Here is a 16093-nt window from a genome sequence, read left to right on the forward strand (position 1 = left end):
TTCCCCCCCCCCCCACAGAATCCTTATTTACGCCCCTGTAAGTATCATACTAATTAGGTTTTCGGCCCTAACTCGGTCAATCAAAAAAAAATTTTTTTTTGTAAATTCATTTTTACTAGGATATTTAAGCTGGTTCTAATGATACACAGATATTTAAAGGCTGGGGTGTCTGATTTTGTATAGCCTGGGGGGCGCGTCCGAAGCTATCCTAAATATCCAGTTTAAACTCGTTTTTGATTTCTTATAATTTGTGGCTAGTGGGGAAGCCGCCCTTCGGCAGAGTCGGCAAGGAGGCGCGCCCGGGAAGGACAGCTGTTGCTTAGCCAGGGTTGCCAACCCTTGTGTTTTCTTACCTGTTTTTTTTGTTTAGCCCTACCAGGTAGGATTTTTTTTCTAGGTTTTAAACTTCTAACCTTGGTGTTTTTTAAAAGCTAAGGATTTTTTTGTAATTTTGGTGTTTTTCTGTTTTTTCCTTCTAAATTTAAAGTTTAAAAATCGTTGAAATATATCAAGGTATTTAGACTAAATACCTTGAAAGATATGAATTAATATCATAGAGTAAACTTATGTAGTGTGTATAATTATGAAAATTGGTGTTTTTTTATTCCATGCGGTTGGTAACCCTGGCAGTATTTTCCGCAAGCCGCGCAATTTAGTCAACTTCCAAGTTCCACATGTCGACCGGAGACAGAATGACTTAGAATTTATGAGAGTTTGTGAAGTTATAAGATGTTTTACGTTGTTGTTTTTTCATGTGACGCCAGTTATTCAGGTTTAATTTTTTTGTGTTGGGGGATTGGGGTGGGAATTTGGTGGGAGGGGGTAATTTCTTTGTTAATTTGGCTCTAACCTGGACAGGCCTGTAGTCTGGGGGGTCCAAAAATCATAAACTAGGAAATTACCGGCATTAAGTTTCTAGAAAAGTTAAAGAATAAAATGCTTACTTAAACCAGTCTAGTTTAAAAACCTTGGTAATTTGGTATATTCCTAGAGAACGATTTTGGACCCCCCCCCTGGGCCCCACCCCTCCTATCAATTTTGTACATGGATCTTGAATAAAGACATGTGGCCGCAGCGCTCGGCCCCCTGGCCTGTCCTAGCCGCAGCGCTCGGCATAGAAAGTGTATTAACTGAACCTAACCCGTGGCCGCAGCGCTTGGCCCCCAAGCCTGTCCTAGCCACAACGCTCGGCCCACAATGTGTCTTAACTTAACCTAACCCTAAATAAATACTAAATATAAATTATGTACAAAATGGAAAGGAGGGGGGGATTTTTGTCTAGCTACCTACCAAATCCTTTGAATACAGGCCTGGGATTTTAAGATTTCAAGTTCGTCCTTTTTCAAAATCGAAAAAAATAAGTTTACAAAGTATATAAAATTCAGGATACATGTAAAAAAATAGATGATAAAGTTCTTGATACGTTGGTTTTCTATGAAAATACATTAAGTTTTGAGAAAATGGCGGGACTAACCTAACCCTAAATATAGACTAATTTTATTGAATATTGTTGAAATTAGAGATCAATGTCTTTCATGGCCGCAGCGCTTGAACCCCTAGCCTGTCCTAGCCGCAGCGCTCAGCCCAGAAATGAGCTTAACCAAACCTTACCCTTTAAAAATAAAAATAAATAGAATCATTTTGCTGAAAAATAATATCCATGTACAAATTTGATAGGAGGGAGGGAGGGGGGTCCAAAAATCGTTTCTAGGACAGACCCTGAATATTTGTGTAATGATCAAATTTTCCGTATTTTAGTATTTGAGGACCGTAGAAAATACCCTGTTGGATGCAAATTGACGTGCAAATATGAAGGTATTATTGATCAAGCTTTTTGGGGAAGACACAGTAAACGCTAAAAAGAAAATCATGGCATGAATGCCTGACTGCCTATCTTATTGCTTTACTTTCTTAAAAGTAAAGCACTAAAATTCTTAGTTAGGCCTATGTTTGTGATAACTTGAGGGGGTGGGGGCCTGAATAAATGCCTAAAAAGGAAATAAATTGACAGAAATTTCTTAAATCTCATGTTAAGATTTAACAAAAACCTTGGTTAAAGTATGATCTGCGATCTAGGGGAGGTGTGCACCACTCCCCAACACTGCTTTACATAGATTTAGACCACCCAGACATTTAAAGGCTAATGGGAAAAATCTCTCGATGAAGAATGGGGGACATTCCCCTGGATACTTTTTTTGGTCAAGATTCGAGATCTTCCCTGGGCCCTTTAAAAACGCCGGCGACACACCGGTGGCCCCCCTTCAGTTTTCAAGGGTTGAAACCTCTTTAGCCTAAACAAGGGCACCGCCCCCAAGTTTAGTCAATTGCCGAGAATTTTCCCTAGGCCTGTTTAAAACGGTGTGACACCAGCGACCCCTATCCCCAAGTTCATCTTGCCCGCATGAGTGTTAAAAGGTTGTCTGGTTGTAAATAAGAATTTATCAAATCTGAATGATTTGTTTTTGAAAACATGCAAGAGTATCACTCTAAATATTGTTAAGTTAAAGTTTGGTCAATAAATTTTTATTAGAAACAGTACAGCTGTCTCTAAAGTTTCATACTTTATGAGTGACCATTTTGAAGCTCACTTCTGTTTGGTTCACTTACTTATCAATGTTCTTAAATCTTATTTTTGTGTCAGGTGTACCTTGGCTTGGAGAAATAGTGTTTAAAGCACATACTTTAGCAGAAGCAGAGCACTATTTAGCGGACAATAGTCTCAGTGAGGTAAAAAAAATTTTAAATATAGTATTCCCTAATTATTTTGAGTTTTCCCAAAAGTCATGATTCAGTGATAAGAACCCTCAAAAAAAATTCTTACTTATTGGTGAAAAAACAAATTTGGAGGCAGGGGTGGAAATGATTTTTCAAATGAATATATAACCCTTGGAGAAAGTTATGAAACCAAATTAGAACAGAATATGTATTAAAGAGGAAATAAGTTCCAAACAGGGGGGATGAAAGTTTCCTACCTGTGTGCTCAGTTAGCTGTACACAATTGAAACTGTTTACTAATAATGATATACTATAATAACCTCGTTGGTTCCAAAACACTTAGACCATTTCTACCACTGAGAGTTCGAAATGGGCCAAATCTGCAAAGTTGTCTTTTTCAAGCGTAAATATCTTTAAATCCAAGCGAAGTTAAACAAAACTACACGATATATTCCAGTGTTTCGGATCCATATCATTTTGATTCGGATCCGCATCCGTGATGATGGATCCGGATCCGGATCCTGATACGGATCCGGATCCGGATCCGAGGTAACTTTTTATTCTGTGAATCGGATTTTCCCTATTAAATGTTATGCAAGGTTATAATTTATAATCCTAAAGTTAAAAATGTCGTCATTAATTTACTATTATATAAATGTAAACATTAAATTATTAAAGATAATTTTGAAAAATTTTCGTCATGTAAAATGTAAATAATACATTTACGAACCATTTTGATTTATTTATTCCATGGTTTTGGTTAATTTTTGGCCCTCCCCTGATCCATATCAACGTTTCCTGATACGGATCCGGATCCGACCAAATGATACGGATCCGACCGGATCCGGATCCGAAACACTGATATATTCATAAGAAATGGCTAAACCTATTTATTGAAACAAGAAATATTAACTTTAAACTAATAATAAGGAGTGAGAATTAGTTTTGGATGATTCTTGTTTTCATCTTCGAGCATATCCCTATTTTGTAACGTCGCATTTTCGGAACACAACCTGGTTTTGAGACAATTCCTTGAATTTGTTTCTTTGTCAATTTTCAAGCATTAAGACGTACAAGTACGTCTCAAAACCACATATTTTTATATGGTTAAATTTAAAAAATATAGAAATTAATAACATACATTTTTTTGTAATTAAAAAAAACATTGTGGCATAGAGAAATCAAAATATCAATTTTATTTTGTTCTTGCAACGTAGATTTAACAAGAAATGCGGGAAATTAAATGTTAAAAATGCAGGAAACTTAATCAAATTTTTTCTGATTTAACAAATAAAATGTGAAAACTTAGATTTCAATATGATTCAGCACATAATTTTGGCTAAGATAATTTTACTTTCAGTGATTTATTATGTTAGTTATGAAAATGAGTTTGTTAAGAATTGTGAATTATGCTCAAAAACAAGAAAGTGGTTTGTCTCAAAAACGCGACAATGATTCAAATTCCGGATAAGTTTGAAAATTGAAAACCTGACATTTTATAATTTTGCTTTAAGAAAGTATTTTAAAATTCGCAATTGTTGTCTTAGTGATGCTTAACAAAAAGTTTGTTAACTTTTTAATTATCGACTTTTACCTCAATATGGGCTTGGATCCTTAAACCCCAGTCTTTCAAGTTGTGCCCATTTCTAACACTTAGTGTTAGAAATGGGCACAGAGTTAGTTTTGGAACTAATGGTATCTGTATAATCAATTATCAAGTGGTTTAAGGACACATCCTGTTTTTTCATGTCCAAACAAAATAATGTTTAGGTTCCAGTGGGTGAGTCAGAGTTGGGACAGAGATATAATTTAACTCCAAAGAAGAAAGTGTGTTCGAAGGTGAGAAACCACCCTTGGGAGTTGTAATGCATTTTCCTAGTCTATCTTTTGCTTTTCCGAGACAAAAAAATTATGCCTACTAAGTTAAATGGTTAGGGTGCTTAGTAGGTTGAAAAAATATTTTAATGAGTACAAAGGAAAAATGTAAAAAAATATTTATTTTTTGTTTTGACAAACATTAACATGTGACACATGTTTCTACAACCGTTTTTAATTTTAATAACCAAAAAGTTGACAAAAAACCAGCCCAAAATTAAGCAACCAAAAAGTAAAAACCTGAGAAAATAAAATAAATTCGAAGTAGAAACAAATGCCTTCAAATCTTCCATTAAAATTTAGTTTTGTATCATCAGGTCATTTAAATTATTCCAGGGTTGTGTGTGGTGTAAGTCTTTGAAATGTAATACAAGATGAAATTATCATGATGTATTCTTTGTAGAGTTTTCATAGAAATTTTCGTTAAGAATTTTCATGCAGTTTGAAGTATTTTTGACGAAATTTTTTATCTCATTTTCGTTCGATAAAAATCTAAATCTTTTCCATTTTGCATCAAGAAGATTGAATTTTTGCCAACAAAAATAAGATTTGAACGAAAGGTCGAAAATTTTAACAAATTTCACTTACAAACGAACTTTGCAAAAATATCAAACAATTTTCACGAATTTAACGACTTTCGTAAAAATTTCGAACGAATTTTGCCAATTTCGCGAAAATTTCAAACACATTCAACGAAAATGAACGAAATTTTTGTTTTCATTCACATTCTCGTTGGCTGAACAAAATTTTCACGTAAGAGATTGAATGAAAATTTAAAAACCATAATTCTTTGGTGATGTATTCTTAATGTATTCTCCTGTTTTACTGTTTCTTTATCCGATCGTACTACCTTCTCCTAAAAACCTAGATTACTAGCACTTTCTATGTAAGCATTTAAAAAGAAAAATTATATTCCAGAATGACGTATCAACAGCAAAAGCCAGCAGCATGATGAATGCAACCCTTACAAGTTCTGGGTATGTTGATGATGAAATGATAACTGACCAGAGTTTTATATGGTAAAATATTTTTTTTATTTAAGCAGTTAAGTGCTAAGGATCCGCACTGGAAAAAAATAATTTTGCGGATCTGGATCCAGGAAGCCAAAATCTTGCGGGTCCTAAGCACTGCATTTAAGGCTGGGGGGTCTGATTCTATGTATAGCCTGGGAGGGGCGTATGGCCCACCCCTAGAAAAAGGCCTTGGAGAATAGGGTTGAAATGCATGTTCATTGTTTATGGCTCAGTTAATCAAGGCCAGCTCATTGAAAAAAATTCATTAATAATTTTCGAGATATGTCCCATAAGTGTTTATATGAGAATATGTTCCAGAAGTGTTCATTTGAGCAGACCCAGTTTAGAATTTTAGTGTGGAAGACCCAGAGAATATGGTGTAGCAGACCCAATTTATAATATTGTGTAGCAGACCCAGTTTAGAATATGGTTTTGCAGACCCAGTTTAGAATGGTGTATGTATCAGATCCAGTTTAGAATATGGTGTAGCAGACCCAGTTTAGAATATGGTGTAGCAGACCCAGTTTAGAACATAGTAGAAAATGTACGAATTGTACGGATTGTACAGATTTTTTTTTTCTAATTGTACGGATTGAACGGATTTTTTCTGAAAATTTACGGATTTTTGTACGACGCATTAAGTACGGTTATTACCGTTATCCTAACATAAAGATAATGCAAAAAAAATTGCAAATTATTTTTAAGGACCCTTTTTTCTATGTTGAAAAGTATTTTCACCTTTTTTTATTATTTAATAAAGGCTGTACAAGCATTTCATGTGCCCTTTACCGCTATCCGATGTTAGGATAACAGCTATCCGCTTGCGAAAGGGTGTGTGTAATATCAAGATAGCCCGACGTTTCACCTTATTGTCATGACCGTAAATGCTAGATTTTACAGTTCTGTTGATTTGCCAAACTAAGAATTTTTTATGATGAGATCTAAGGTTTGCTGAAACTTGCAATTCAACTAACTTTATGTGGTTCAACTATGTCTACGTGGTTCAAGGAGGTTTACATGGTTCGGCTACCTTTACGTGGTTCAACTACCTTTACGTGGTTTAACTACGTCTACGTGGTTCAAGGACGTTTACATGGTTCGGGTATGTTTACGAGGTTCAACTACGTTTACATGATTCAGCTAGGTTTACATGGTTTAACTACGTTTATGTGGTTCAACCACGTTTACGTGATTCAACTACGTTTGCATGGTTCAACAAAGTTTACATGATTCTATTACATCATATATCATATTTTTTTACTGACATTATTATGAAATTAAAATGAAATCAACATACCCTTATAACTTTTCGTGAACACTCCCTTTAATATTAAAATTTTTAGATTAACCTTTGCCAATGGGACAGCAAGGTTCAGTGGTCGAATGCTGGAAACAGGAAACTACAACAAGAGTGTGGCCAGGAAAGCGATGGTTCCATCTGTAACATTAGATAGAGTTAGACCAACTGACTGGTACTATAAATAGTTGCAAATTAACTAATATTTGTATATTTCTCTAATTTAATTTGAGCATATTTTTGGCATACAAGTTTTTCTAATTTAAGGGCACAGCAGTGTGCAATTTGCTAGGCAAAAAAAGCAAGCCATATTTTAGAAGTTACTAGCTGATTGGCCTCACTTTGCCCGTAAAAAAATATCAAAAAATAAAAATATTTTGAAAAAAAGATAGATTGTTTAGCCTTTGTCATTCCCAGGCTACCCATGAGCGTCCACAAAAGAATTTAGCTCATTCGGTCCAGCCATTTAGCCAGCTATAGGGAACATATATATACGAATGTCTTGTTTCTCATATATATTTTGTTTAGGAGCATCTATGAACTGTTTGAGGGTGCACTGAATGGATATGACAATACAAATGTTTTATTATGGAAGCTAGGTACAAACTATAATCAATTAATGGAATAATATAGACCTAATGTGACCCTACATTATAGAACAGCATGCTCGCCTCATTCACTATGCTACCCGTAAAAGCTTTGTCTTTTCAAGAATTAATCAGATATCATGTTTTAGGGAATGCATATTGTAACAACTGATTACCGCTTGTTGTGTAGGGTCCCCTGAAAAAGAGAAGAGAATGTATATTGCAACAACTGATTACCCCCTGTTGTTTAGTGCCCCCTCAAAAACAGAATAGAATGAATATTGCAACAACTGATTACCTCTTGCTGTGTAGGGTCCCCTGAAAAAGAGAAGGGAATGTATATTGCAACAGCTGGTTACCCCCTGTTGTTTAGTGCCCCCTCTAAAACAGAATAGAATGTATATTGCAACAACTGATTACACCTTGTTGTGTAGGGCCCCCTGAAAAAGAGAAGGGAATGTATATCGCAACTACTGATTACCCCTTGTTTTGTAGGGCCCCCTGAAAAAGAGAAGGGAATGTATATTGCAACAACTGATTACCCCTTGTTGTGTAGGGTCCCCTGAAAAGAGAAGGGAATGTATATTGCAACAACTGATTACCTCTTGTTGTGTAGGCCCCCTGAAAAAGAGAAGGGAATGTATATTGCAAAAACTGATTACCTCTGGTTGTGTAGGGCCCCCTGAACAAGAGAAGGGAATGTATATTGCAACAACTGATTATTCCTTGTTGTGTAGGGCCCCCTGAAAAGAGAAGGGAATGTATATTGCAACAACTGATTACCCCTTGTTGTGTAGGGTCCCCTGAAAAAGAGAAGGGAAGGTATATTGCAACAACTGATTACCCCTTGTTGTGTAGGGCCCCCTGAAAAAAGAAGGGAATGTATATTGTAACAGCTGATTACCCCATGTTGTGTATGGCCCCCTGAAAAAGAGAAGGGAATGTATATTGTAACAGCTGATTACCTCTTGTTGTGTAGGGTCCCCTGAAAAAGAGAAGGGAATGTATTTTGCAACAACTGATTACCCCTTGTTGTGTAGGGTCCCCTGAAGAAGAGAAGGGATTGTATATTGCAACAACTGATTACCCCTTGTTGTGTAGGGTCCCCTGAAAAAGAGAAGGGAATGTATATTGCAACAACTGATTACCTCTTGTTGTGTAGGGCCCCCTGAAAAAGAGAAGGGAATGTATATTGCAACTACTGATTACCCCTTGGTTCATGAAATAGACCCTAACACACTTCGGGTTAAACAAGCAATACCCTTTACAGGTAATTCATACAGTGAGACCCATTAAACTATGAAATATTTAGACGACAGTACGTAGACTTCATTTACTGCAAGGTTATAATGCAAGGAAAGTTAAGTGCAGTTGCGGATACTCTGCGCACATTTTGAAACCAGTTCTCTTTGGGCGGTGTTGCAAACAAGAATAGATGAATCAGTGTTCGTTTAGTATCCGAGAAGGTTAAAAGCATTAAATTTTGATAATTTTGATAATTTTGAAAATTCACATAATTTTGAAAATTCACATAATAGTTTTCTAAGACCAGAATATTTCTTTGATTATTTTTGTGAAAATGGATTCTTTGTCAGGCTGTCACATCCGTCTTGTGTTTACTTTTCCGCCCAAAGACAGTACACTGTAGTACAAAAAATGCGTACACCTCTGAAATATCTTTCCTTGCATAAGTATCTTGTGCTACTCTATGCCAAATGTTGGCCCTCTCCAGAAAATAAACGTGAAAAGAATCACAACACTATCACAATTTTAATAATATTACGTAAACAATGTTTGTATATCCTTTTTCAGTTTTTCAACAGAAGTTTTCAAAGAAACTTAACATTAGTCTCAAAATTTGATTTCTAAAACTTCATATCTAATAAACCTGATGTCGAAGACATTTGATATGTCAAACACAGAATTATGCTTTATACCATAATTAAGGTTTTAAATATCAAAGGTTTAAACATCACAGGTTGCAAAGAATGGAGGAATAAAAAATTAAGATTTGAGATAAGTGTTCAATTAATTTTTTTCTTTTCATTTTTTATCTTTAAATTTCAAACTATAATCTGATTGTTTTTTAATAGTACATAATTTAAACACATTGTTTTTAAAGCATTTTCCATTAGGTAAACCAGCTTGAATTCTATATTTAATCTAGATATAGCTTCCCTTTGGTAAACCAGCTTGAATTCTATATCTAATCTAGATATAGCTTCAATGGCAAGCTGTTAGGTAAAGGCGCTGCCTGTTGAATAAATTTGTTTAGCCTATTTTTCAAATTTTATAAACCAGATTGAGGCAGAACAAGGAAAAGCAGAGACAATTAGTGAAAATGACATGATTTTTTATTTAATAATATTTTCACTCCACCTAGTTTATTCACAATTCTTTTAAAACTCTTTCACACCTCCAAAAAAAATCTCAGTTCTCAAAATAAATTTTAAATTAAAAATTTAATCTGTTTTATTTAGGATTACGAGGTTATTGGTAAGTTTCCTTGTCCACATTTACCATCAATTCACATGATCTCCAATACAGAGAACTTTGCTGTTATCATGCTCTATCCAGTATCCATGGACTTAGGCCGGATGTACCAGGAGAATATGCACCCCTTGAGGGGTATGGCACCTCTAGAGGGTCCAACAAGAATATATATTATGGATCTCAGGTTAAAATACTTCAAACTCTACCAGGAAGGAACTGTTTGTGTAATTTCAATTGTGAACTATCTGATCAATAATGCGGAAGATGATGCACTCTTTCTAGCTTGAAAATTGTTTATTTCTCATTATTTCTTTATTGTTTCTGAAACAAGAAATTTGTAAATCAGTTTTGTACTGGAACCAGTGATGAAAATAATCAGTTTTCAAAAACAAAAGGATATCTAGTTCATTCTTGGCGAAACTAAGCATTTCAGGGTAGAGATTGAATTGGCATGTGGTTATAGGGATTGCATCCAATGATCCATATTTATTATATTCTAGGGATGAGCATGTGATATCAGGGATTTAATCCGATGATCCATGATTATTATATTCTAGGGATGGGCATGTTGTATCAGGAATTGAATCCAATGATCCATATTTATTGTATTCTAGGGATGGACCTGTAATATCAATGATTGAATCCAATGATCCATTATTTTACTAGGGAGGGGCATGTGATATCAGGCATTGAATCCAATTATCCACATTTACTAAGTTTTAGGGATGGGCATGTTATATCCTGAATCAATCCAATGGTCCATATTTATGATATTCTATGGTTAAGCATGTAATGTCAGGGATTGATTCCACTCATCAATGATTATCATATTCTAGGGATGGGCATGTAATGTCAGGGATTGAATCCACTGATCAATGATTATCATATTCTAGGGATGGGCATGTGATATCAGGGATTGATTCCACACTGATCAATGATTATCATATTCTATGGATGGAAATGTGATATCAGGGATTGATTCCACTGATCAATGATTATCATATTCTAGGAATGGTAATGTGATATCAGGGATTGATTCCACTGATCAATGATTATCATATTCTAGGAATGGGAATGTGATATCAGGGATTGTGATCAATGATTATCATATTCTTGGGATGGGCATGTGATATCAGGGATTGATTCTTCTGATAAATGATTATCATATTCTAGGGATGGGCATGTGATATCAGGGATTGATTCTTTTGATCAATGATTATCATATTCTAGGTATGGGCATGTGATATCAGGGATTACTTCCATTGATCAATGATTATCATATTCTAGGGATGGGCATGTGATATCAGGGATTGATTCCACTGATCAATGATTATCAATTCTAGGAATGGGAATGTGATATCAGGGATTGAATCCAATGATCAATAATTATCATATTCTAGGAATGGGAATGTGATATCAGGGATTGAATCCACTGATCAATGATTTTCATATTCTAGGAATAATAATGTGATATCAGGGATTGATTCCACTGATCAATGATTATCATATTCTAAGAATGGGAATGTGATATCAGAGATTGATTCCACTGATCAATGATTATCATGTTCTAGGAATGGGCATGTGATATCAGGGATTGATTCCACTGATCAATGATTATCATATTCTAGGAATGGGAATGTGATATCAGGGATTGATTCTTCTGATCAATGATTATCATATTCTAGGAATGGGAATGTGATATCAGGAATTTCCACTGACCCTGGAATATCCTTTTCAACTCATCATGTAAATGCCTGGGAGGAGGGAGATGAAATAGTTATTGATTATGCATCAAATATGTGGAGTAATATGCCGGTAAAATATTTAGATTTACTCATTCATTACAGATATTTGTAATTAGGGGCAAGACTTTAAACCTCTGAGGAACAGTTGTAGTATTTTCAAGAGGACCTTACTTGAGTCAAAACGGAACACTATCGACCTCAACCTTTTTAATACTGCGGAATGTATCGTTGTTTTTAAAGCTGAAAGTTTTTTGTTCTGAAAATGTACTTCTTTATAGTTTTACTTTATGGAGCAAACATATGATCAGTTTCCAAAGAGAACAATATGGAGATATTAAGTTTTCTCGATCGAGTAAGCTTTTATGGAAACCATTGTGAATCCATTGTATCCCTCGAGATCAGATACACTTTAACCTTTCGGGCCATGTAAGGGAGATAGGCATGAAATTGTCCATAAAAATTGTAACATTATACAATATTGTTTACTTTTAAGATCCAGACTTAAAAAATATCTTTCATATTGTATTATTTAGGTTGCACATTTCGCCAGAACTCTCTTTTAAAATGTTGATTCTTAATTTTTAGAAGCTCTAAAATTAGAAAACATAATTGTCTAATAAAATTAGGATACCTAAGGTTCAAACAAAAAAAACCTCTCATAAATGCAAAAGGTTTAATTCCGATCTAAAATAAATTTAGGCTTATATTTAGTTACCTTTTTTGTTTCGATTAATACCTAAGTTTACAAGCAAATATGTTTTATCTATTCAGAATTATTTGAACTTCAAGAACATTATGTCAGAGGATAAGGGTAACATAGTTCCAACATTTCTGATGAAACGGGCTAGAATAAACATTAAAACTAAGGTAATGATGAAACGGCTAGAATAAACATTAAAACTAAGGTAATGATGAAATGGCTAGAATAAACATTAAAACTAAGGTAATGATGAAACGGCTAGAATAAACATTAAAACTAAGGTAATGATGAAACGGGCTGGAATAAACATTATCATATNGATGAAACGGGCTAGAATAAACCTTAAATCAAGGTAATGATGAAACGGGCTAGAATAAACCTTTAAACTAAGGTAATGATGAAACGGGCTAGAATAAACCTTAAATCAAGGTAATGATGAAACGGGCTAGAATAAACCTTTAAACTAAGGTAATGATGAAACGGGCTAGAATAAACCTTAAATCAAGGTAATGATGAAACGGGCTAGAATAAACCTTAAAACTAAGGTAATGATGAAAGGCTATAGTTTGTAAAATGTTACAGGTTTACAGGTATAATTGCTTAGAAGTTATGCTTAGAATTAAAACCTAAAGCTGTTTTGATCGATCTCATTTCTGAATCTACAACAAGTTTCAATTTTGTTTAATTATCCAGTTGACAACGAAATTTTTTTAGTACACGTACTATTGAAGCCTATACCTTATCAAAACTGTTTGTAAATATATAAATGCTGACTAATGGATGCTTAGAGTATTTTAATATTTGGTTAGAATACCTCTAAACTGCAAACTTAGCAGTTTAATGTCAATAATAATTTATATATATATATTACAATATCTATATGTACTTTGTTTTTACTCAATTGTATTCAAAGTACTTTAATACGCAATTTAATCAATTACACTTTGTTATTACTCAACTTTACCACTAACACTTTTTAGTAATCAATTTGATCAATAGCATGTTGTGTTTGGTCAGTTTTGTCAATTACACTTAGTTGTTACTAAATCAATTGCTCAATTTATCTATTAAACTTTGTTATTAATCATTTTGATTACTTGAAAGACGTCTCCCCCCCCCCTGTCAGGGAGGGGAGAGACGATTGCTCTCCCCTCCATAACTGAGTCCATCTCACATAAATATCACTTGAAGAGAATGAACCAGTGTTCTATCCCGTATTTCTTAACAAAGAGTCAGTTTGTGTACTGTACGGCTTACTTCCAGTTGGTTGAAAGTACGTCTGTTACCTGAAATGTAACCAAAGTATAGTGTGACTTACCAACTAATTGAACATGAAATACTTAGTAAAAATATTTTGTATTTTAGGAGGTAAAGGTGCATGATTGGAAGAATGCTCTAGAAATACCATACATTAATTATCTCGAGTTTCCCAATATTAATACCAATTATAACGGAATCAGAAATAGGTAATGATAGATTAATTGTTAGGTAATGTACATACAGTGAGAACCAGAAAACTCTGGAATAGGAAAACGACTTTTAGACTCTCTAGTTATGCCTATAAACAGAGTCTATGAATATAAAACACAGCTAGTGATTTAACAAGTTATCAGTAAAACTATTTGCTTTGTGACAACATCAAATATACTGAAGTATTGATATATTCCAAAGTTTTCTAGTTCTTAATGTAACATTTGCAAAAAAAAATCAAACTGCTTAGAAATCATTTACATTAAACATGTTCACATCATGAGGCACAGTTATAGAAAATAGAAGAAAAAATATCTATAAAGATATGACATTTTTAAAAACATGAAACAATAGTCTATTCAATAAAACTTCAAATCATGTTTTGAATACTTATTTTCTTATGTATAAAATAAAAGTTTTTCTTTAAAGTAATAAAACATGGGAACAGAGCCCAAAACTTAAATATACTGTGAACGGAGCCCAAAACTTAAATGTTCTGTGAACAAAGCCCAAAACTTAAATGTACTGTGAACAAAGCCCAAAACTTAAATGTACTGTGAACAAAGCCCAAAACTTAAATGTTCTGTGAACGGAGCCCAAAACTTAAATGTTCTGTGAACAGAGCCCAAAACTTAAATGTTCTGTGAACAAAGCCCAAAACTTAAATGTTATGTGAATGGAGCCCAAAACTTAAATGTTCTGCTAGCGGAGCCAAAACCTATGGCCATCTCTACTCTAACATTAATCTTTTTATCCGTAGGCATAGATTAGTTAACAATAACTGATAGGACACTAGATGTCGTCTTTTTTAGATTTAGGGATTTTTCTTTCACAATTACCCTGATGCACGAGCTCTCTTTCAGTCTTGTAATTCAACGCTACCTGCGCGGAACTGCTTGCGGCTTTTGTCTTAGGGATATGGTGTCCTATCTGATGTTATTGTTAATTTATCATAGGTTTGTATATGGATGGATAGGTATAGACAACCAGAGACAAGGATTGGTTAAGAAAGATCTAGAAGATTCTAGAAATGACAAGGTTTGGTCTGTTCCTTTCCATTACCCTGGAGAACCCTTCTTTGTAGCAAATACAGGTAAATAATGTAATTTTAGGAAATACAGGTAAATAATGTAAATTTAGGAAATACAGGTAAATAATGCAATTTTAGGAAATACAGGTAAATAATGTAATTTTAGCAAATACAGGCAAATAATGCAATTTTAGGAAAAACAGGTAAAAAATGTAACTTTAGCAAATACAGATAAATAGTGTAACTTTAGCAAATACAGGTAAATAATGTAACTTTTGCAAATCAGGTAAATAATGTAACTTTAGCAAATACAGGTAAATAATGTAACTTTAGCAAATACAGGTAAATAATGTAACTTTAAGCCATAATTGTAATTTCAAGTAACTTTCCATGATAAAACAATGGACAATGTTCATTAGTAACAATAAAATAAAAAATTTCCCCCAAACCTATAATTTGTGATATCTTTAAATATTTCTACCTTACAGGCAATTTTTGTTCTATTTGAAAATAATTAACTTACTAAATGTTAGAAGGTAAAGACGAGGATGATGGAATAGTTTTGTCTATTGTCTATGATGGAACTTTTAAGAAATCATATATTCTTCTTCTTGATGGAAAAACATTCGACGTAAGTGTTTATTATTATTAACCTTTCATTTGCATGTTTAAATTTTGCAATATTTCGTCATATTTTACAAAGGCACTTTCTGTTTGATGAAAGTTTTAAAAGTATGAAAAAGGATTTGAAATATTATTGTCTTTCTTTAAATTTTCAATTTAAATTCGTGCATTTTCAAAAAATTTGAATTTCGAGATTTTTTTTATGCTGAATATTTTTTCGAATTCCGGCTGAGGTTGGGTCCATGGGACGTTTTTGGGACGTATTGGTTGGTCTGTGGCTGTTTTTTTTTAACTTTTCAAATTAACACATGCGCCATCTTAAATCATGCTAAATTTGATGTTTATTTTTAGAGTTAAAAATAAAAGTATACCATAAAAAGGCTGAAAGTAAAAAAGAAATTTTTGTTCAAAAAAAAATCCTTCCAATCCAGGATAATTTACTTTTCTTGGGTCGCATAAAGTAAAGGCATTTAAAAGACTGATGTCTGAAATTGAGGCAAGCCTCTTTGCCATTTGGGTGCCTTGCCATTCTTTCCAGGTTGAC

At 33.8% G+C, this 16093-nt stretch overlaps 3 protein-coding genes across 4 annotated transcripts in view; all 3 read left to right on the plus strand.

Annotated features, from left to right (window-relative positions):
• LOC111702670 (carotenoid isomerooxygenase) overlaps positions 1-9728 on the plus strand; it is an 18919-nt gene extending 9191 nt beyond the window's left edge. Inside the window, exons 5-8 of the mRNA XM_023474423.1 lie at positions 6947-7075; positions 7429-7499; positions 8650-8757; positions 9703-9728. Coding sequence (XP_023330191.1) covers positions 6947-7075; positions 7429-7499; positions 8650-8757; positions 9703-9728 — 334 coding nt within the window. The remainder of the gene's footprint in view (positions 1-6946; positions 7076-7428; positions 7500-8649; positions 8758-9702) is intronic.
• Positions 430-5643, plus strand: LOC111702711 (uncharacterized). The gene is made up of 5 exons (XM_023474481.1): positions 430-772; positions 1759-1815; positions 2642-2727; positions 4486-4554; positions 5509-5643. The coding sequence occupies exons 1-5, from the start codon at positions 730-732 to the stop codon at positions 5611-5613; spliced, it is 360 nt and encodes a 119-aa protein (XP_023330249.1). The 5' UTR covers positions 430-729; the 3' UTR covers positions 5614-5643.
• A 238-nt stretch (positions 9729-9966) lies between the features above and the next one.
• On the plus strand, positions 9967-15592 carry LOC111702661 (beta,beta-carotene 15,15'-dioxygenase). Of its 2 annotated transcripts, none has more exons than XM_023474416.1 (6): positions 9967-10164; positions 11666-11795; positions 12497-12592; positions 13791-13891; positions 14852-14988; positions 15459-15592. In XM_023474416.1, exons 1-6 carry the CDS (start codon positions 10019-10021, stop codon positions 15575-15577), a joined length of 729 nt encoding a protein of 242 aa, XP_023330184.1. In that variant the 5' UTR covers positions 9967-10018; the 3' UTR covers positions 15578-15592. The 2 variants fall into 2 exon arrangements, with proteins under 2 accessions (XP_023330184.1, XP_023330185.1); XM_023474417.1 differs by having other exon boundaries at positions 15462-15592.
• The last annotated feature ends 501 nt before the right edge of the window (positions 15593-16093 follow it).

Source organism: Eurytemora carolleeae, unplaced genomic scaffold (genome assembly GCF_000591075.1).
Source record: "Eurytemora carolleeae unplaced genomic scaffold, Eaff_2.0 scaffold7, whole genome shotgun sequence".
In the NCBI taxonomy this organism is placed as follows: Eukaryota; Metazoa; Arthropoda; class Copepoda; order Calanoida; family Temoridae; genus Eurytemora; species Eurytemora carolleeae.